This window comes from Calypte anna, chromosome 1 (assembly GCF_003957555.1).
Source record: "Calypte anna isolate BGI_N300 chromosome 1, bCalAnn1_v1.p, whole genome shotgun sequence".
NCBI classification, from domain to species: Eukaryota; Metazoa; Chordata; class Aves; order Apodiformes; family Trochilidae; genus Calypte; species Calypte anna.
The window spans coordinates 51,288,942-51,312,165 of record NC_044244.1 but is presented as its reverse complement, the minus strand read 5'-3'; the positions used below and the strand labels follow the sequence as shown (position 1 = coordinate 51,312,165).

The window sequence follows — 23,224 nt, the reverse complement described above, 5'->3', positions numbered from 1 at the left end:
TCCCACCCCAAAATAACACCTGAGGCCCAGGTTCTCCTCCCAGCGCTCTGGTCCAGGGACCTCGCTGCCAGCCATGCAGGGGGCGACCACCCCTGTCCCCCCAAGGGGCACGGGTCTGGAAGAGACGAGCAGGGCAGAGGGGACAGCACCGTCCCCGAGCAGCCAGGGCAGCGTCAGGGGGCGGTGCGGCCCGCTCCACCCGTCGGGGCGGGCTCGGGCAGGCCAGGTGAGGCGGTCCCGGCTCTGCCTTTCCCTCCTTCCGCAGCCTCCCGGCCGGCCGGCGCTGCTCCGGGTGCCGGGCAGGATGGCGGAGTCTCAGGTGCTTCTGCTGGACGATTCGCACGTCAACGAGAAGGTGACGGAGGTCCAAGCCCGCTTCTACTACAGCGAGGAGCAGCGTCGGGCCCTGGAGGCGCTGGTGACCCGGGGAGAAGCGGCCTACAAGGAGGTGCTGAGAAAGGAGCAGCTCCGCGACTTTCTCTCCAGCCGGGAGCTGCAGGCACTGCGGGGCAGCTGGCGGGGATACGACGACCCCCGGGAGGGGGGCAAGGTGGCACGGGGGCCCGACGGCGAAACCCTTTCGCTGGCTTACTGGCCCGAGTGTTCGGACACGGAGGTGCCCCCGTTGGATTTGGGTTGGACCGACAGGACTTTCTACCGGGGCATCAGCCGGGTGGCCCTCTTCACGCACCCCCGCAAGGAGGAGAATGCGCCCCACCTGAAGGAGGTGGTGCGGGAGATGATCCAGCAGGCACAGAAGGTAGGGCCCGGCCACCCCACGACGGGCCACCCCTGCTCGCCTTCACGCCTGGGCTGGGGCCTCCCTGGCTGGGAGGGCACATGGGGCAGGAGGGAGGTGAGGGTCTGGCAGGGCCCTCCAGCTGCTCTCCTTGCTGGCCCCAGCCAAGGCGGGAGGAGTGTGTTGACCCAGCCAGATGGTTGGTGTCTACCTGGCAGAGCTTGTCCTGAGGTTTGTTGCCGGTCATGTTATGGCTTGCCAAAGCTGATGCTCAGGATGGGGTTAAAGCCACCTTCCCCACCCCCCCAAATTGGGGTTTTTGTACCCATGTTTTGCTCTTCGTGATTCACTGGTCGGGTGGAAGGCAGGTCATGGTGCTGTGCCAGCCACCCCTTCCTGTGTGTGTATATCCCTAGTTAAAGACAGGGAAGCAAGTTTGTTAGTGGGGTAGTGTGTGGGTTTATTTTTTGTGTGCTCTCAACACCATTCAGCCTTGACTGAACGCAGCCAGGGTCCAGACAATAAGCAGCTGCTCTTCCTCTTTATCTTTGGCTGTGAAGGACTGGCAGTGGTGACAGGGCACCTCTGGCAAGAAAACAAATCATCCCTGATGCTACAAGAGCTTGTGTTGAATAGGCAGGGGAGAGGTTGTGTTGAATAGGTAGGGGGGCAGTGAGGAGTTTTTTTCTAGGCCTGGGCAAAGTTTCTGGGAAAGACTACCCAGGAAATGATCCCCTTCAGAGCTCACGTCTTCCCTGGTGAAAGGGAATAAAAGAATGAGAGACTGCATTCCTGCTCTTAGTTCTGCTGCTTTCTGGGTTTTTCTCTTTATAATTCAGCTGTTAGTTCCTTCTCCACCCATTCTTTCCCCCAGCGCCCTCCCCCAGCACACACTATACACAAAACCTTAGCAGTCTTGTTAAAACCAAATCTGATGGGGAACACAACAAACTTTCCAGAGAGGCATTAGTCCACTTGGTATTCTCAGCTCCCTGCTCGGAGAAATACATGCACACCCCATAATCCTGTTGAGCGACTGGTGTGATCAGTTCTTCAGAAAAGCCAGAAGCCATAAAATGCTTACACTCTGATTTAGTGCAACTTCACATCCTTCTTATGCTGCTGCATCTGCCTTCACAGACCGTGCAAGGACTGGGAAACTGCTCTTTTCAATAGCTGTGCCTGGCACCTAAAAGTAATTAACTCCTTTGCATTTTTTAATTTTTTTCACTGACTGAACGAACTGTACCCCTCCCAGCCCAAAGGTGGTTTTGTGTTGAGCAGCCATTTAAGTGTTTAATGGTGCTTTGAATAGACGACTATGCCTATTGTGCTCAGCTGAGTTGGCCCTGGCAAAAAATAAAAATAAAAAAAGTCTCCAGGTTGCAGCTTTTCCTTCAGCAGAGGAGAGTAGGTTTTGATTGGGTTTTTTGGGGGGTGTGGGGTGTAAATAGATACTAGTAATATGAGGCTCATGTCTGTGGGTGGGTTATCATCAGTGTTTTACAAACATATGTTAATTAAGCTACCTTGCCGCAATGAGATTGACAAGTTAATGCTTGCCAATCTGTAAATACCTGTGAAGAGCTAGGCACACCTATGGGCCTAATAGATAAGGTGTTATCCATAAAGATAAGTAAGAGAAATGAGGAAAACCTCTTGTTAGGGTAGATACTCATGCTCTGACTTGCTTGTATTTGGGAACACACCTAGGAAATCTTCACACGTGACCAGCTGTGGCAGGGGTTTGACAAGACAAACATACTAGCAGTGAGGTTGCCCACTACACATTTTGCTGGTTTGGAAAGATGCAAGGCAGCTCATCTACATTTCCTATAGGACTGTGGTTTTCATGGGTTTCGTCCACAGTCTTGCAAAGATGCCTAAAATGGCCCTGAAGCCTGGAGGGAACCATCCCTTCATATTTCAGGGCCAGTACAAACAATTAGTGGTTTGTCCAGGTCATGGTGTGATTTCTGGAGTCATTGCAAATGGAGGGGATGGAAAGAAAAGAAATCCACATTTACATTGTCTATTCTTGATTGATTCTCTATGTGGATGTTCTTGCTTCAAATGAACACTGTCTGGCATTCTTACCCTTAAATAACTACGTCCATACCAAAGTGTGCAGAAGGGAGAGGAGCATAACAGGCCTGGATTAATGCATGAACTCTTAAGACATTTAATTATAATCTGTCTGTAAATTAAGTTGTTCAGGAATAAAGTGGTAGGAGTTCACTGTATTTTAATTTTCAGAGGTTCTAGTAACATTCCAAGCATCTCTCTGCTTTGTGCTGGGAAATGAGAGCTAAGGCAGGACCTGACATCCAGTTCTGCCTAGTAGAAGCTATCAAGGGACATAATGTTAGTTTATATGGTAGCTTCACAATAGTTCACCTGTATCAGGAACCTACATGTAAATAGTGGAGCATAACCACAATGTCAACTCTTTTTTTTTCCTCTTTCTTACACAAGAAAAGCTTGTGTAAGCCGTGTTGATAGAAGGGGCCTGACAGAGTAGATGTATTGGTGGTTGTTGGCCATGCAAGCAGAGACTCAGCAAACACAGTAAGGAGATGTTTTACTGTGGCATCACTTTCCCAAAAGCAATTTGTTCAAGGTTGTTTTCCAAAGGAAAGGGGTCTTTGGTGAGAATTGTTCCCCTTTCTACGGGGGGGGGCTCCTGCAACTTGAGCTTGGAAGTTTGCACTTCCAAACTTCGAGTGAAGAAAATCCTACTGGTTGATTCAGTCTTCATCTCTACTGACACCTGTATGTGCTGTCCCCAGCACAGCCTGGCTCATCAGTGTGACCCCAGCACCTGGGTAATGAAAATTTAGGCACATCTCTGCACAGTATATGGTCAGCACGAGAGCTGGCAAGTTGATGTTTCCTAGAGAGTCTAGGAAAACAGTAGCTTACTTCATTCAAAGCCTTCCAAATGCCAGGCAAAATAACTCTTTCAGGCAGAAAAGTGAATTGATCCTTCTAATTGATCCTTCTGAACCTTCAAAGGTACAGAAAGGGAGAGAAAGACAAAACATGTAAGATCAGCAGTTGCCCATAACTGTCTTGGTTTTGTTGTTACTCGTTCTATGTATGTTTGGGCTTGTCTGTCTTGTCAGTGCAACCTTTTGTTTTTATGTCAAATTATGCCCAGAAAGAGGGATTAGTTTTATACAGAAAAAAAGTACATGTGGAGAAAAGGAATGATCATTTTGTCCCCAATCTTAAGCACATGCTCCAGTCAAATACAGGGTATTTATATTTCAGCTTCATAAGATATTCATCAGGAAGCCAGCCTTGTGAACAGACTTTTGACAAGGATTTGGGAAAGGGAAAAATTACTGTTGTCAGCAGTATGAACCAAGGCTGGGGATTCAAGCTCTGATTCCTCTATATGCTCACTCCTCCATTACTCATCCCCTGATTAAGTCTTAGAGCTGCATTTTTCATTAATTTTCTTCCATCTATTTGCAGTGTTCTTTAAGTGCCTCCCTACAGAGGCAACAAAAGTTTCACAAAACAGAAAAAACTATCTATTTGGCTTTGATGTTCGTCAGGTTGCTGAAATAAGCTATCTTCCCCTAGAAAAGAGATGTGTCAAAGACATTTGTAAGGTCCTTCCAAAGCAGAGCAGGAGCCAAGCCAGAAAATTACAACAGTATTGGTAGTGCCTGGGCATGTACATCCCTGTGCTTTTGTCTCCCCTGTATCTTCCTTCTCCATATTCTGGTATCAGTGCTCTCCTGTATCTGGCATCATTGTGATGGGCCTCCTTTTCATTTCCTAGTATTTTATTCATTTGTCTGTCTACCATCTTCTTGTTTCCAGATTATTGCAGTGGTCATGGATGTATTTACAGACCGGGACATCTTCCGTGATATTGTTGATGCAGCATATAAGCGCTGGATCCCAGTCTATATAATCCTAGATGAGGAGAGTGTGAAGCTGTTCCTGGAAATGTGCAGATGCCTTGACCTCAATGACTTGCAGATCCGGGTAAGATTTTTAATACTGAACCATTATCTCCTGCAGGTCTGTGACTTTTTTTCAATTGTAATGAACCTTGGATCTCAGTTGAATGGGCAAACACATCTCTTCTTCCCTGCAGCTCTCATGGCAGCACTCAGAGACTGATGGAACACAGAGTTATAAGAGAGTGGCTCACTAATATAGAAGGAAAGAAAAGGGAAATATCTGGGGGTTTTGACATTCATCTGAGACAGGTGTTTGTGTAGTTTCTTGGATCTTGTGTCCTAAAAATTTCTTTAGGAAGAAAATTATCTGATGACATTCCTATGGGTCTTCTGTATAGTCCAGAGTAGCTTTTTTAGTTGTTTGCATGAATCCCAATTATAGGACACATACACTGTGTGAAATCAAGACTTTTCTATCCATCAGTGATCATCTGGGAGTGAATGAACTTGTAATCTTCCTTTGCCTGAGAATACATGGGATTGAAGAACATAGGTCCTCCACAGGTCCATATCAGATTATACCTTCATATAATGCATGCAGCACAGCAGAGTAGCCTGCCTAGCTTGGCTCAGTAGCATCTCATTCCCTTATATACAGACGGAAGTCCTTTGTGTGTTTATAGTTAGTATTGTATTCCCTGGATTTTCCCCCCATATTTGCTTTAGTTACTACTTCAGACTTGTTCCCAATACTGGAAATGTTTTGAGGTTGTAAACAACCTCATGCCAGACTCACCCCTCTTGTGTTCCAACTGTTCTCATGAGCAGCAGTGGGGGAAAACCTGCATTTTTGCCTGGAGGAAGGGCAGATACTCCATAAATACTCAATTAATAGTTTTAAAAAAACACAACTAAAACTCAGAAAGCTCTGAAGATTGTAGAGGCTCATATTAACCATTTTAAGAGAACCATCTTAAATCTGGATGAAAATAACAAGCATGTATCTGAACAGTGCTCCTGTGAACTGCCACTCTCCTCTGAGTTTCTGGACTTCATCAAAAAAAGATGTCCAACAGAGCAGCTTTCTTATCTTTCTCCAAAACAGAGATGGAAGTGTCTCTCCTCTAGTGTCTTTGAAAGCAAGGCAGACATCATCATAATAGACATGTTTCAAGCTTCAGGAGGATTCTGGGGCCTAGGCTTGAGTGTCTTTGGTACGAAACTGTAAAATCACAGCAGTAGTTCCTTTTGCTTCAGTACCTGTTTCCTAGTACTTTTCTCACTGTGTCATTGTGTGCAGGACTGATGCCTTCAGTACTGCATATTTTAACTCCTGGACAGGCTGAATGAAAAGATGCCCTGGCATTTTAGAAAAAGTTGCAGTGCTGCTGGGGAGATTAGTTCCTTTTTGTGTGCTTTCTCTAAACAGTAAGTGATCTGCCTTCTCCTCCTCCTCTTACCATGTTCTCCATAGGTACCTGAATTTACACTTCAGAACCAAAAATCACAGTGCCATGCTACAGCAGCAACTAGTTCAACACCCTAGTTGAGTTACCTTTTCCAAAGAGGCAGGGTTCAAACTGAGGCCATCAACAGCAGGAAGAAACTCTTCTGTGTCTTTTCTGTGCTTCCCTCCTCTCACAGTAGCCCTTGCTATGTTTTTCGTCAAACCCCTTTGTCTAAAAAAATTCCAGATAGAAGTTGACCTGAAGGAGGTCCACTGAAAAGAACTTCTTAACATCCTTCTTTGACCCAGTTGTTCACAGTTTTCCACAGCTCCAGCTCACAGAGGGCTGTTCTTCAACTTTTTCCACTCTTTTCCAGCTATCTCATATCTTAAGTTCCCTTTAAGGTTCTTGTATCTCTTTTCTAGTGTGGCTAAGGCTTTAGTTACTTTTGTTAAGGTCAATGCAGTTCACTTCTGTTTGTGATACTGTAGAAGGACTGGGAAGTCTCCCTGTAAAGGGCAACAGGTCATTTACCTTTCAAGGAAAATGGTCTCTTTGTATCCTGCCCAAGGCTGCCTTGGATGTATCTATGCTGCTGCTTAGGTCAATATGGCAGAAATCATTACACTGTGATGAGCAACAGGGAAAGCATTCTCTCCTTACACTCTCTTTTTGCATAACCATTTTGCTTTCTTCTAAAAGATTTTCACCAGTGTGTCAGCAAAGAAATTACATACACTTTCTTCCTGCTCTTCTTCCCAGTTTTCCTTCAGAATGCCTGTGCAAGATTTACAGGATGGCTTTTTATCTGAAAGTTGCAGCAATGTGGCATGTCACTTTTAAGTTTTAGATCCAAGTTCTGATCCCAGGGCAAGACAGCCATGGGCTGTGATTGCTGCAGGGTCAGGATGCTTCTTCTGTCATCACCAGATGGTCGCATTGTTCTGCCCTTTTGTTTCCATTGCCCTGTTCATCCTATAGAGAATGAATACTTCAGAAGTCGTAATACAGGGAGATTTAGTGTTAACACTGGATTTTGCTCTTTGTCTACATACATGGCTGGGTGTTTTGACAAAACTCCTAACTATTGTATCATTTTGAGATGGTAAGGTATCATGACCTGCTGGCAGACTCACAGTAGGGAAACTGCTGTGAGGAATACAGTACCTGACTCTTCAAAGACAAAAAGTTCTTTACTAACTCCAAGCATGAAATGAGAAATCCTCACTTTTTGTCTGAAGGCCAGAGATCACTATAAATGCACTTAAATTCAATTCTTGGTACATTCATCCTGGGATGTTAGTAAGAGCCTGTCATGTGTGCATGAGTCATATGGCTTCTGAGCCTATAGGACATGGTTTGCCAGACTTCTGTTACGTTTGACATAGGAGTGTTCTTCAGAGATCACAATTAATCGGAGTTCTCCAAGATCTAAAATTCATGGCCCCACAAAAATTCCTGTCCTTGTTGACCTGAGGGTGAGTGTTCTCACCAGTTTTTAGGCAAGTTCTCATTCTCCCCCTGCTTCTGCTGAGACCTTGGTGGCAGACATTCCTGCTTAAAGATAGGGAGTTCATCTAGAGCTCCAACCAAGCCCATAGAATGAGTTACCTGCAGGAAGTTCACCTTTGTGTTAATTTTTACCTTCATTTTCCCAACATGGATGGAGTTCCTCACTCCCCCTCACTCTAGAAATTCTTAAAAGTTTCTGCCTAAGAAATTTTTGGAATTTCATGTCAGTATTTCCTCATGGATTCCTAATTCAAGCAGGGGAGAAGCTGAGTGTAATGTGATACAGTGCTGTTGGTTTTTTAATTATCTGTTAGAGAATTCTTCTAGGCTGCTTGTGACCTTCTGAAAATGAGGAATTCCGAGGCTCTCTTCTGCAAAGATGCAAATAACTAGTACCCTGCAGTGACCTTGGCAAGCCCATTCCAGCCAGCTTCATTCCATCCTGTTCTACTTGAATACCTGCAAGTTTTTGTCAGCAAGCCTGCCTTTTCCAAAATAGTTCAAGGCAAACACATAGGAAAAGCCCATAATATTTCCTAGCATTACTTGCTGGCTCCTTCCAGACTGTGGCTGAATAAGATAAATTCCTTTACTGTTGTTATTATGGTTCTGTCCACATGACCCTCATCTGTTTCTTCCTCTTCTTTTAACCCCAGCTAGGATTTAAGAGTGGAAATAATTGGCATCTGGGCCCTCCTCATCAGCACTGTGCTGAGGTGTAACTAGTACAAGAAAACAAAGGACAGAAGCTACCCTGACAGATTGTAGTGTCTGGATCTGATTTTTTCAGGGACAACAGAAAGGGGATCTCCACATTTTAAAAAACACAGTCAGTATGAGGAACTGTTGAGTCACTGCCATCTATCAGCTACTACTTTTGTCTGCTGTGTCTCCTTAATCTGTTTTACATCTGTTAGTTTATAGTTGTTGTTCATGTCATCCATCCCAACCTGAAGTAAAGATCCCTGCTTGCTTTGCAGTGTATTTATCAGTGGTTGTTCTAAGAGGGAAGGTGCACACAGGATTCCCTGGTAGAAGTCCTTGCAATGCTTCCCTTTAGAGCATGAGTCTTGTGTCCCCTACTCAGCCCCAGCTTGTGTTTGCTGCTGCCCAGGTCTGTCAAGTGATAACTAAGTGTCAGTAACAATACAACCTCTTACTGACATTCTAAACTGGGTCTAATTTAAATTTCTGTTAAAAAGGCTCAGGACGAGGTTTAAAAGCGTGTCCTAATAAAGCAAGAAAGACTGATTCCTTCACTGTTTGCATTAGGATGCTCTATCAGGCTTGACTGCCAGCAGTCCGTATTAAATTGCTGCCACAGCGACGTTATTCACTGCTTGTGATAAGGAGTGGTGCAAGCCTGTGTAAAGGAGATGTGATAGTTTAATGCAGCCTGCAGCTTCCTTAAGCCAGGGGATGACAAACCTTAAGCAGGCTTCTTCAAGAATACAGATGTGGAGGAGTCACTTCTGTCTGGTGAACAAATTGATCCTATACCTAAAATATTTGTTACTACTATAACACCAGTGCCTCCTAAAATGGCTGCAGTCTCATCTCATTTATATTTGTGTTTCCTCTTCTATTGTTATATAGTCTTCTGTACATGAACTCAAGCTTGTTCCTCCTTGTGTACAGCTTGATGTACAGTCTACAGTGTAGAGTCTACAAGTGCTCCAAGATCCTTCAAAGCAGAAAACATTATACAAATAACCTGTTAAGTGACTCGATGTTTATATGACTTTGTGCTTGGATTTTGCATTTCAAGATGTATTTATGCACTCCTGTGCCTACTTTGGTCAAGGAGGTTTATGTGTTCAGCTGTTTGATTCTATCTCTTCTGTACCTTTCCAAGTGTTACGTGTAGCTGGATTACTGCAGAAATTCAGCTGTGCTCTCTTTCCATCAGAAGAAGATTATATACATATATATCTATACATACATATCATATACATACAAACACAGTAAAATCACACTTGCTGCATGCTAGAAAGCTTTCTGCTCACACAGGCTATCACTTCTTGATTCATAAAGGTACATTACATGTCAGAGCTTTTGACTGCTGTGAAAAATGGAGGTCCTTCTTGACACTTCCAGTCAATATCCCATGATTTGGCAAATCCCAAATCCAACTTCACTCATCAAGGGATTAAAAAAAAAAATATTTCAGGTGTTTAGCCAGCCAACTACAAATGTTATTTTAAATACTGGAAAGGGCACCCTTTCTCCTGTGCTCTGCCCAAGCTGCACTCAGCATCCCACACATATGACTCACTGCTGGGCCTTGGGAAAGTCACTTCATCTTTTTCTCTTTCAGGCTCCTTATCTTTAAAACAGGGTAATAATAATTTTGGCAGTGTTGGGAGCATTAATTAGCTAATGCCCACACAGGACTCTAGACCGATCAAGCAATAGATGAATATGAAATATTAGTATCATCAGTTACTCTTAGTCAGAATTTGTACTGACACTGCTCTATTTTAGTGGTGAAAACAGAAGCAGATTCAAACAAGAAAAGTTATATTCAGAAAAATGTTGGTTTTGTTTAAGCAAAGATCTGCATTCTTATAATCAATAGTTCCTGCATGCTGATTTCTGTAGTCTATCAATATTTAAGCTGTGAGGAAAGTTTATAATAATAGGACTTAGCTCTTTGTGGGGTCCAAGGATGTGCTAGAATTAGCCAAATCCTCATGATTCTCCTGCTCTGTAGATAGGGGAGAATGAGGCAAAGATGAATTGACTTTCCCAGAACATCACATGATACAATATCAGAACTGTGACTACACTTGGGACTATCTAACTCCCAACTCTGGATTTATTATTCCAGATCACACTGCCTTTTAGCTTTCCATTATTAAAGAATTCTTACAGTAACAGATAGCGGAACAAAGAAAATAGTCTGAATTTGTATGTCAGGATGACAAGATAATTTACTCTAAATTTATACTGATGATCAATGCCTTTGAGTTTTCAGGGAATGAAGTGTGTGTTTCATGTTAAACTCTTTGGTAATTCAGCCTTGTGCAGCCAGGACCCATGAGCAGAACAGAACTCAGACCAATGTTCAAATATATTCTTAAAGTAAGTGCAGGCACACATCCATTGTTGAAACCCATGTAACCCTAAATCTGTGTTTTCTTAGTAGTGCTTTGTTTTATGACTTGTAGGTTTTAGAGCCAAAGGGCATAAGAAGGGAGGTTTGGGGAGAAGTATTATCTTTTTCCAGCTGCTTCAATTCATTTAATGAAAAGTTTTTTCTTCCTATTCTTCAGAAATTCATATTTGCTGATCTATTCAAGGCATCAGTAGAGACACTTACCTGCTCCTTTTATTAAAAAAAAGTTCTGTGTTTTTTTCACTCCCTGTTGAACAGTGAGGAATCTAGGTGGACATTGTAACTATTTGGGGTTCTTAGCAAAATTATAAAGGTCAAAGTTCTCCTTTTTTATAATAGAGTGGAAACATCTGTCTTCTGAGCAACAGAATTGTTTCCTCCTTTCTTCTGTAATAATTACATTTTCCAGTCTTTTAATTTACCCAGTTTTGTCAAGTCATATGTTGTTGGGAGTCAGAGCACAAGAACAAAAAGAACGTGATATAGACCCATCTCATGCATTACTCTCCAAGTAACTGTGTCCTTTACATTGACAAGTGATGCAGAGTTGTTCTGTGGTCCTGCTAATGTAACCTGGAGAAGAGGAATAGGGAACCATGGAATAGGGATGTGGATTCAGAGTGCAGGCATGACTCAGAGCTGCTTCTGATTCATTCCCCTGAACTGGGCTGGGCCTTCCGAGCTACAGCACAGGTCTGGAGATGGAGGATTATTTGATTTTGAAAGCATCGTCTTGCCAGTGGGCTAAGATGAATAGCTGAAGACAGCAGGCAGGGCTACAAAGATCCTGACCCATTGGACAGGGCTATAAACTAATGGAGGGGAGTGACTTGCCTAAACAGGGATGACAACAGGTCTTACAGCACTATGCTTTCCTTTCTGCAGCCCTTCTGATTTCTGGTGGCTGATACAACATGAGCTGTAGTCCCAGAAGTAGTGAGATAATATGAGTGACGTGTTAAGACTTGGAGCTGGCAATTCTCTTATTCTCTGCCCTATTTATTGTGAGGCTTTGTCTTTTCACCTCCCTGTTAGAATATCCGCATACGTTCTGTGACAGGAGTTGGGTTCTACATGCCAGCAGGGAAGATCAAAGGCACATTGGAATCCCGATTCCTCCTGGTGGATGGTGAAAAGGTGGCCACTGGATCATACAGGTGGGTCACTCTTGCTTAAGGCAAAGCTACATTGTCTGTGTAAAGAATGGCTTGCAGCTTTGCTTGAGAGTCTTCATCCCATGTCGTTCACTTCCTTGTCCCAGCATTCGTAATCTGTGTGGCAACTGTAGAAATCCAGGTGGAATGACAGAGAAGGTGGCACAGGGCACAAACTGCTCCTGAGAGAATAGAACATTCCCATGCTAGTGGATCATTTCAGTGAGGTAGATAAGAGTTCCACGCTGTGTCAGGTGGTGGCCTGCGAGGATTCCCTAGCAGCCACTGTACTCAGTTATTTTCAGTGAGGTTTTCAGTCTGAAGATGCCTTATATTCATGCAGTGGTGCTTTATGTATAAGGGTGAACACTCCCTGAGAGTTTTAGGGCCTTTTCTTCCAGATTTGGTCTGCATGCCTAGTAAAGACCAGTAATGAAGGGTTTCATGTATCTATCCTGACCCACCTTGTCAAGGACATATGGACAAATATCACAATGCTCTATATTCCCATGTAATATCCTACATATTTTTAGGTGGGCTGGGTCAAGTATGCACCCAAAAATCTAATGCTGGTTCTGTTTCCAATTCTTAGCTTCACATGGAGTTCATCCCACATTGACAGAAACACCCTGCTAGTGTTGACAGGACAGCATGTGGAGATGTTTGACATTGAGTTTCGTGAGCTCTATGCCATCTCAGAAGAAGTAAATCTCTACAAGGAACTGGGTATTGCTAACCCATTCCTTCTTGGAATTGGGAAGCCAGGCCTTCATTCCTCCACTGTAGCTCGTAAGTTCATTAACCCCAAGTATGGTTTAGTGGCAGGGGCAACTCGTGGTGATATGATGCTCTGGGCTTCACGACACCGGCAGAATAATCAGGGGAACATGGAAAAGGAGGAAACAAGTGAGTCAAAGAAACGGTTAAATCAGTTTCTGAATGACTTAATCACACTGGAGCAAGAGTTCCCTGAAATTGATCCACCTCTGGAGAACTTGATCAAAGTGAATCGGAGCCCTCAGAAACTGTTTTCCCGGATCCAGGTGGACCTGAAAATTAAATCCAAATCCAGGGAGTCTATTCGTGACGTGAAGAAAGAAGATGTACTGGCCAGTTCAAAGCAAGGAAAACGGTTTGCCAGTGGGATTTTCAGTCGCAAGGCCAAACGGTCTCCAGGCTCAAGCATTGAGGCCAATTCTTTTGCCAGTGAAGGACATTCAGGAGAAGACCTTGGAAACATGAAACTGGAGTATGAGCGGCTCAGCATTGGCCATGCCAGTGTTCGCAGCACTGGAGGCATCTCAGGTAAAACTTTTACCAGCATATTCTGCTTCTGTGTCCCTTGTTCCGAGTTTGGTTGCAAAGGTTGCAAAGGTATTCAATATAAAGCACCTGTGAGTAGATGCTGTTATTTCTTCCCTATTAAAATGAGCAGGATCAAAGAAGAGTAGAAGTTTTACGAAATGGTACTGGCAATTTAAGGTAATTGAAGGTAATTTAATAGCAGTCTGATTGTAAAGTTGGTACTTCTCATGTAAATGTTTTCTCATACTTTTCAGCAGGTGGGTATGGAGAAGGGGAAAGGTGAATGTGTAAAACAGGTAGTGTGTACAGTTCATTAAGTGCACTGCCCTAATAAACAGCAGCAATATGTTCATAGTTGTGGTGGCTAGCAGGGTGCAGATACTGATTTCCAATCTAACCCTTCCTTTCTGCATTTGGGTTTAGTGGGGTGTGTTTACTGGGACAAGTTGCTGGTGGAGAGCAAGGGAAAATGCATTCATGTTGAGGTGAGGGGCAAAGAGTGGAGGAAAAGGTGGAAGGTTTTTTAATTTGTTCCTTTATCACCTGACATGGGGGCAGAAGTTGTGTAAATAGAACCTATGGAGAAGAACTAGATCTCAGCTTTTCTGTCTTTGATAACGATTGATACTTTCACGAAGTCCTTCCAAGGCTTCATCAGATTGAAGACACAAATGATAAAGGTTTTCACCTAGTTTATGGGTTCCATAGCTAACTTCCCAAGATTTTAGATGTTTTGCAGATGCAGATTGAAGTAAATCTACAGACTATTCAGCCTGGTTGTCTTCCTCTCTCAGTGAGCTGTGCTGCATGTCAGTACATCTGTCACCAGCAGGAAATTAAACTAGTTCCAGGGAGAAAATTTCTCCTCAGTTTGTCTGGCAGGGGACCTTTCTGTGCTCTGATGGATGTGAAATACAGGCATAGAGACACTTAGTTCTCTTGAAACTGCTGTGCTGTTACATGGAAAGACAAAAGGTTCTGGGCCATCTCATCCAAATTGTGTTCCTGCCTAGAAAGGTTGTACCAGATGATTCTGGAGGTCTCTTCCAACTTTGCATTCTATGACTGTGATTCTCCTGAGATCAAAAAGGAGAGCAAAGCTTTGGAATGGTCAACAACAGCAACTGATTAGGTTTTAGAAATATTTCTAGCTGAAGGAAGGACTCAAAAATGCCAAATGAACACAAGAGAAAAGAACTGTAAGAAGGCATTGATAATTTATTTAAGACTCCAGTAGACCCATTTTAAGATGTGTTTTTGGCATTTGAGGAGGCAGGAATAAACCCTGGTCTAAAGAGGGCCTCCCTCCAAATCACTACTTTTTTGTCTTGATCAAAGACATTCTGTGCTGCTGGGCCCCATTCCTCATGGCCACGAAAGGCAGAATCGGTGAAGATCTTCGGAGAGATGTACGGGCATTTCTCCACGTAGGAATGGACGTGAGGGCTTGCACTACCCTCTAGTGACAGCAGCAGAGAATTGTGTCATCTCTGATTTGTCAGCACTTGGCAATATCGGAGGTTCCCTGCCTTTCTCGCTGTCAGCTGTTTTAAAGCGGCCAGCCCGCCTTTCTTGCAGTGTCATGATGAAATTAGGCGCAGATTAAGGCACGAAAGAGATGGGTGTCTGTAGCTGAACACTGGGGTGCTGAGCCCTGCTGGGGTGTTGCAGTCAGGGCAGCAGACATGTCCCTATTCCTTTTAACACAGTGGATCTGTTCCAGACAGTCCGATGCTTGGTCTGGACCATTTCCACAAAGACACAATCATACAATTATGTTCAGGTTTTATTTATTGCCACTGTTGCTTCCTGAGAGCTGCCACCTTTTTTGATAAAGGGGAAGGTCAAGCACACCAGCCTTCCTGCTGTGCTCTTCCTGACCTGGTAGGTCTTTTCACTGAGTCCATGCAAGTATTTATTTGTTTGTTTGTTTTATGCAAATTGAGAATGACTGTTCATGTTGGGGATGGGAGACTCCGCAGCTTTTGAAGTACAGTGTAAGTAGACCTAGGTCCCCTGGCGCTGTAAAAGGCTGGAGGGAGATCTCTGCCAGTGCATTGCTTTTGAATTGAATCACTGCTCTTGAAATAAAGTTTCTTCAGTCTAATAGTCCCAAAGTGACATGTGAACAGAAGTGGTAGAGGGCACATTAGGAAGATGGAGAACCATAAGAAAGCGATTAAAAAAAATGAGATACCCAGAAGATCCTGCTGCTACTTGACCAGTAGCACATGCTTCATTAGGTTTCAATAAAAAATTCTTGAACATGGGCATGGAATAAAGTTCCAGATTTAAGACAAAAAAGGAAGGCTCTTTGCTTTTTGTTAACTGGAGGACTGACTTAGTTTTAAAAGTTTAAGCTGTTTTTGAGCATGCCTAGTAAAAACTGATGCTGTGATACTCGGGGTGAGAGAAGGGATGTAAGAACTGGAAATGAAGGAGGGGAGAAGGTACTTGGTATGCAGTGATGTTTGGAGGCAGTAATTCAGAGCTTCACAGTTTAATATAGCTGCCCTTACCTTTTGTAAAGATGAAACAGCACACTTAAGCCCTGTGAGCCTGCCTGTGCACACAGCCTCCAAAGTTACTGGAAATTCTGTAGTACCACTGAGGCACATCCCACCTTGCAAATGCAGAGACCAGATCAGCATCTTGAGTAGCTCACAGAGTAATTGAAAGGTCAGGTTAAATCTTGTAAGAAAAAATGGTGATAAAGAGTCTGAACTGGGAAGGGAAGTGATGACAGTGTGTTCCACGACAGAATCTGGAAATCTGACTCAGTATTTACATGCTATAGAAAAGTATACCTATCCGTTGGAATTGGGAGTCTGGAAAATGCAAAGGCTACAGGTAGTAATGTTTCAAACTGAGCATCTGAATGAGCATTCTGAGGTGTTGTCCTAGCACACTGTACAGAGACTGTGCTTTGTCTTACAAGTCATTCTTAAACCACCCCATCAAGCTGACACAACTCTTAAATTTCGCTGTTTCCCACTTAGGAACACAACAGCAGCAGCTCTGAACCTGACCACAGTCTTCTAAATTTTAAGCTGCTGCTGGGCAGACTGTGATCAGCAAAAATGTCTGTGTGCAGGTTCTGGGAAATACCACAAGGGTCTGAAAGCTTTTGGAAGTCTGTAGATTTTGTTTTCTGTGTTCTCCCCTGGAAGAAGCAAAGTGGACTTGTTCAGAGGGGTCTGTTATCTTGAGTTGCTCTGTGTAGTGGCCTTCACTCCTCTTGAGTGCTGGTTGCAGTATACATATGCTTAATAGCAGGATTTTGTGTTTCCCTCTTGTGTACTTCTTGAAATAATGGGATTTACGCTGGGACCTGCAATACCACCGAAACAGCTACTTAGTTATCACCTTTCAGTGCTTTTCAGATGAAATGGGATGAGTGACAATTGGAATTTTCAGCCTCTTTTCTAAAGAGAAAGAAGGGAATGTTGTTGTGTATCCATAAGAAAGGTTTTTGCTCTAAATGTAGTGGGATCTGTAGAAAAAGATCAGAAGAGTAGAAAGCGAGAAGAATAAAGGAGTTGAGAGTGAGATTAGGCAGAGGAGCACAGACACTTTTGAAAGTAAACTTTAACGGTCTTGAATATGATACAGACTGGGAGGGGAACAGGAGGGGTGAGGAGACAGGAATAATGATAAACTTAGGAGTAACATACAGAGTAGGTCAAAGAGGGCACAGGAAGTAGAAAGAAATGCCATGGGGAGATGTGGGGAGTAGGCAGTAGCATGCAGAGCAGCCACAAAAATGAGGGCAGGTTGCAGTACAGCCTCCCACATAGATATCAAGAAGTTGCTTGGATATCAACAAATTGCAGTGTGGAAGAAGGTAGAGAGAAGGAGGAGGAGAGAAGAAAGCTCTTATTTTCCCCATCACCTATGGGTGAGGAAAACACCAAACAATCTCCTCAATAAAGAGGTCAAAAATGTTTCACTTGAAGCCAAGTCTAGAGACAATGCTTAGGTTCAAAGTTCTCTCATCTTAGCAATGTTGAGACTTCTCAGTAGCATGTCACCATGACCTGCAGCAGGGCCTTACTCCGGCTCCAGCCGCTGGCTCCAGCTGTCTGGGAGATGCACATGTACCTTCCTTCTGTACAAATACCTGAGTGGAGCCCACCTTTGTTCAGAGTGACTGCAAGCCACGTGGCAGCCCCTCTCAGTAGGTCTGTCGTGGGATATAGGTCACATAAGCCTTGTTGAGCTCTGAGCGCAGTAGAGCTGCCCTGCTCGCAGAAGCCTCTGCAAACACAAGTACAGTGCTTGAACAAAATTTGCTGGGGCATCCAGACCAACATATAATTGTAATGAAGGAGATGAGACAGCAGCACAAGGTTTGAAAAGTATAGGTACAGAAGGAATCCATACAGTGAGCAATGAAAGAACCAAAGATGATTAAAATTTGGGGAAGCACAGTATGCTACTTGAGAGACCCTGAGGCCTTGGCATTTGTCTTGGAAAATAAATGGTGGTAATAGTGTCCCTTGGGATGTTTAAATCAGGATGTGAAAAAACGTCTAGTGAAGAGTGTGTATGAGGATCAAATAGGGGAGATAACTTGACCTTTTTTTTTTTTTTTCATACCTCACTTTTTGGAAAACCTCCCACCCAAGTCATGGCCAGACTGTTTGTCACTGCCAACTTGGACCTGAGAATACTAATGAATGGTCTGGGTACAGGCCAAAGCCTGGAAATACTTCTCCAGTGGTTTTCTCTAAAATATACTCTGAATTTGCTCTTATTTTAATCTCTCTTAATTTCACAGCAGTAGGAAATAAAGCCACAAGAGAGTGCAGAGTAATGCAGGTCTGACACAAAGTGTGTAGTAAATAATGAGAGAGGATTGAAGCATGAATCCCAACTTTATCTAGGTCTTATTTACTTAACATTAACAACACTTTAACTTCTTTTCATTCCAGGTAACCTGGGTCCAAACTCCACTATGAGCGAAAAAAACAAACAATCTACCTGTGTGTTATCTTGATTAGGAAGGATCGTCTGGAGAACTGAAGACTGAACAAGCTGGAACAGTAACCTCTTGATTTTGAACCTACAGCTATGTCCTCACGCAGTGGTCTGTAAAGCCACCGTGTGGTCCTGAATGCACCTGCCACCCCCAGTTAAATAAGCACATTTACTGGGTGAAGTATAGGATTATCAGTTTCTTAAATGAGGGTTAGTGATGAATGTTATTAGTCCATGTGTCTGTGTGCACACTTATTTTATATATAAAAACAACTGTGATGACTGGTCTCAGAGCTTGCTCTGTGTCCAGATAAATGCAGGAGATATTCTGACTTACTTGTGCTGCTACTTCAGTCTGTCTACATACAGACACAGTCACTGTTTTGCATTGTTTACTCCCCTGCGCTGCAGAAATGTATTGGTCTGACTGGCTGGAAGGCTAAATCCAATCGAAGTGGCAAATTCTGGGTGAAATAAGGATGTTTACAAACAGTGTAGTAATCCTTTGTCCACAAGGAGACTTCCTGTAGATTCCTGTTGTCACTTATCCCATGGAAATGAGTGGTCTGTGAGAAGGTTTTAGCTAGCAGAGGCAAAAATATCAGTATCATAAATATACTATGTCATAAATACAGCAGTCAAACAAGGTGATTTTGCAAGACTGTAGTAAAGAGAAAAAATGGAATACAGGTGACATTTAACCTGTAGTTGAGACTCAATCAGGAGAAATGCCCTGTAAGGGGGTCTGGGCAGTTGCTGCTTGTTCCTAATTCAGCAATACTTTACCCATCATGGAAACAAATGCTTAAGGAGCATAGCCTTGAGGGCTCAAAGAGGAAAAGAGGAAGCAGAGGAGGCATACAAACATACCAGCTTTTCAAACGTTCCCTTTTATTTTTTTTTAAAGTTTACCTTTCCAAACTCTAAATCATACAAAAATTGAGAGTTTTGATCCATAAAAAGCACTGCATGCAGTCAGTCCAAAGGCCATCTGATCTGCTGTTCTGCCTTTGAGGATAGCCAGTAATCAGTGATCAAAGAAGCATCAAATATAAAGCTTGTATATAGAGGTCTTTCTCTGACACTGTTCCAGCAGCCTATGGTCTTTCTGAACTGGCAGTTCCTTCTGGGTTTGGCATTCATGAATGCACTTAGTCTCCTTTTAAAAATCCTTTTCTACTTTTGGCCTCCACAGTGTTCTGTGGCAATGAACCCTGAGTTCATTGTGTGGTATGAAAAAGAACTTGTCAGGCTGTTCTAATGGTTTTCTTGATTATTTCCTTGAGTGACCCTAATTCTTCCACCATGAGATGTAGTAATAACAACCCCTGTTCCTTGTCTCCTTGTCACTTTACAGGCTTGTACCATGTATGTCCTTAGTCATCACTTAGTTCTGAGTTGCAGATTCATGGTATACATGCCTGCTCATTATATGGGACCTGTTTGACACCTCTGTCCTCATGTTCGTTGGCTCTTTTCCAGCTCTGTCCACAGAGTAGAGAAAGGGGTGGGTTTTGTTTTTTCAGTGTGTGAATTGATGTTCCACTCTGCTTTTTTGCCATCTGAATTACATACTCTGCTGTAACAAATGAGCCCTCTTCTGACACCTAAGAAAAATAATTCCTAATCGTAAGTAGACACCTGAAAACTAACATACCTACTTGCCAAAAAAACCCCCCAAACTCGTCAGACATCACAAAAACCACAGGTTTAGTGTTCTTTCCTTTTGTTTCAGAGAAACCATTTGGGTTTTGCACTGCACAAGGAATTCACACCAGAGGCAACTGCTGTATTCCCAACACAGAACAAGCTGTTCCAAACATTCATCTAGGTGCTGAGTTGCAGTCATGGTTGTTACTCTGAAACAGCTGTCTGTAGTTGGTGATAAAATGTGATTGATTGATTGATTGACTGATTAACTGCCTTTCCTGGAAATGTATTTAACTTGAATGGCAAGCAGGGCCATTTTATTCTTAGTTTACCCTGTTTGTTTACCCTTAGTTTACCTGTCTTGAGACCCGAAAATATCAAAGGTACTGTGCTCTCTTTTAAATGTATTTATCCTTACTCAGAGGGTTAAATGCTTGCTACTCTATATAGCCTTCTGGGAACAAGCTGTAGTTTTACAGCTGGGTCTTTTAGCTCCTATCATCAGCAGTGTTTTATAAAATTGTTCCTGATAATGGGAGAAAAGAGGTGTTGGAAATTACACCATCATTTGGACGTAGGAGTAATTTAATACATGAGCTATCCTGTTGGCTTCAGGTGTACTGCTCACATGCCAAAAGCTACTTGCTGTATGTTTGTGGGATTGTCTAAAATGGTTTGATTTTGTCATACTTCCATTGTTTTCCAGAAATTTGGGAGTTTTTTTTCTTCTTATATGTATTTCACTTTGCTAGCAGAAATCAGAGACACGTTTAGCAGGCCAACATTGTTCCACTTTTTGTTCTGGTAAGAACATTGTTGTCTGGTGCTTCCTTGTTCTCCCAGACTTTTAAAATATTTATTTATTTTTTTAATTGTGCAATAAGTTAATTAACTAATTAGTACTATGTTGATATATATGGTCAGGTTTTCCAGGAAGTCCTCTATCACCTTGTCTTTATGTCTTTGTTGCTTCATTTTGGGTGGAGTGACTTTACAAATCGTCCAAGAGAATGATTTCACTTGCCCTTCCTTTCCTTCTGTGCTTACTTACTAATGCTCTTTACTTTCTCTTTCCTGTGATGGATGTGAGAGCACTTTTCTTTAACTTTGTCAACTAACAGTCTCTTCTTTGCAGTCTCTGTTCTGTTTGTCTTCTATTTTATTGCCACACCAGTTCCTAAAAGGTAGTGTTCACTTGTTTTTAAAGCCCTTCCCCTATCACAGAAGCCAAGTCTCATGCCTTGACTCTGCGGGTTAGTAGAATTCCTTAGGCTTATCATGCACTGTTTAATTACTTAATTTGAGAGAGCAAACTTGCTTTCTTGCATTACATGAATCTGCTTCTTAAGCTCAGCGTGACTCTTTGGGGATGCGTGCAACCTTGCTGATCCAGAGTGGACGTTTCAGGCACTGGTGGAACTTGTTCTTTACTCAAGATAAAATCAGCAGAACTTGGCTACTCCTATGGCAACAGATCAGAGTCTAAGTGAGGTGACCACATTTATTTTGACTAGTTTTGCTGATTGTGGTTCTTGATGAGTGCTAGGAACCTGAGGCTGTGACCTGTCAGATGAATCTCTATTGCTCTCCAGATAAAATGTGGTTGATGGTGCTGGGGGACAAGGAGCAGTGGTTATGAATTCTGTTGAAGTCCACTAGTGGAGGCTGAAGGTAGTACCTGCATCTGTCTTCAAATAAGATGTCTTTTGGTCCTTGCCCAAGATGCCACTCTTGCAACCAAGCCACTAACCTCCCAAGGGGGCAGGAGAGATGGGAGACGTTGGTGTTCAGTTGCTATTTTAAAGAACAAAATTAGCTTTCTTTGGCATCTGTGTTCTAACTCTGGGCAATCCCAAGAGGATGCCTGTTCTATGGATCTTGTTTCAGCTTTGGCTTGTCAGCCCAGGCTTGCTAATCTGTGTGGCCCACACTTGTCCTGGTTTTGGACAGACAGTAACAAAGCTGGGGCTCACAGCTCGCTCTTTCTGGCGTGAAATAGTGAGTGACTCTGAATGCGTGCCTTTTGGGTTTCTTTTGGTATGCGTTTGTATATTTATGTGTATGTGTCCAGTGAATTATGGTGGAGACCTTTTCTAAGTCAAACAAATAAACTCTTTACTATGTTACATTCATATAGTTTGTTCATTGGTGTTGCTTTTCATTTCTCAGCTACAGTTCCCAGGTTTGGGGGATTTTTCTTGTTCCTTCGTTAAGAACCTGTGCTGTCTGGATTAGAGCAGGTTTCTGTGTAACACAGGAACATCTTTTGCCAATGTTTGGTGATGCTTGTTAAAAGATGTGTGGGCAGCTGAATTCCCCACATGTACAGTGTCCTGTAGCTTTGAGTACCTAAAGAGAGACTAATTCAGTCTTGCTTTCACATTGCTGGAGTAGGTTGTAACAGATCTCCACTTCAGTTTTTCTTTAGTTTCTTTATTTTTAATTACCGCTCTCTTTGTGGCTGAACTGTATCTTGCTGCAGCTATAAATGCCTCTGACAAAGTGCCACCTCTGTTTCCTTTTCCATCTTTCCTACATAATTTGTACCTATCAGCAATGACATTTCATTTATGAAACTAAGTCCCTCTGCTACATTTCAGTTTTACCTGGTACAATGTAATCCTTGACATTTAAGTAACTTCCAAGCTCTTGTTTCCCATGTGTCCTTTGTCTATACAAAAGCCCATTTTAAAATTTCCTGAACGTGTTTCAGAATAAATCCAGCCTCTAATTTACTTTTGAGCATTCAGGTACATTAAAAAGTATTTGCAGTAAACAAAATATTGGTTGCCCTTTCAATGTTTGAAGTCAGCATTTGTACTGTTTGAGAGGAGTCTGTCTAATGCAAGCTTTTTTCACAAGGCATGTCAGGGCTCTGTGGATCCTGAGCCTCTTTCTTGATAGTATTAGCACCGCCATTGCTTTGTGCCATTTTTTTTTCTGCATTTGTTTTAGGGAGGTTCTCCAGGAAAGTAAGAGAAACTTGACCTTGGCATTACTTTGTCGCTGCTTTATTACTACATTTTTTTTATTGTTTCCTGACATTTTTGTCTGTGATCTTCCAAAATCAGGGAGCAGTCTGGGAATGAATGATCTCTTTGTATACCTAGACCTTACAACCTCTGTCCTTAGCCTACTGAAGATGCAAATTTGTGAATCCTTGTTAGTAAGCAAGGCTTAGGAAAAGCCCTGTCAGTGACTGTAGGAACCATCTTGGAAAAGAAACCTATGGATGTATATGAAATGGGAAGGCCTTTATGTAGCAAGGCTGGCAGATGTTTACCCCACTCTTTGCACAACACTATTTCTGATTTTTCTTGCAAGCCTGGGCATGTGTACTTGAGGATATAGGGTACAGAATAGCATAGAATAACACAGCACTCCAGATACTCCATTTT

At 42.9% G+C, this 23,224-nt stretch overlaps 1 protein-coding gene across 1 annotated transcript; it reads left to right on the top strand.

Annotated features, from left to right (window-relative positions):
• Nucleotides 1–289: 289 nt before the first annotated feature.
• Nucleotides 290–18,195, top strand: FAM83F (family with sequence similarity 83 member F). The gene is made up of 5 exons (XM_008496656.2): nt 290–760; nt 4,574–4,741; nt 11,773–11,894; nt 12,484–13,196; nt 18,131–18,195. The coding sequence occupies exons 1-5, from the start codon at nt 305–307 to the stop codon at nt 18,193–18,195; spliced, it is 1,524 nt and encodes a 507-aa protein (XP_008494878.2). The 5' UTR covers nt 290–304.
• The last annotated feature ends 5,029 nt before the right edge of the window (nt 18,196–23,224 follow it).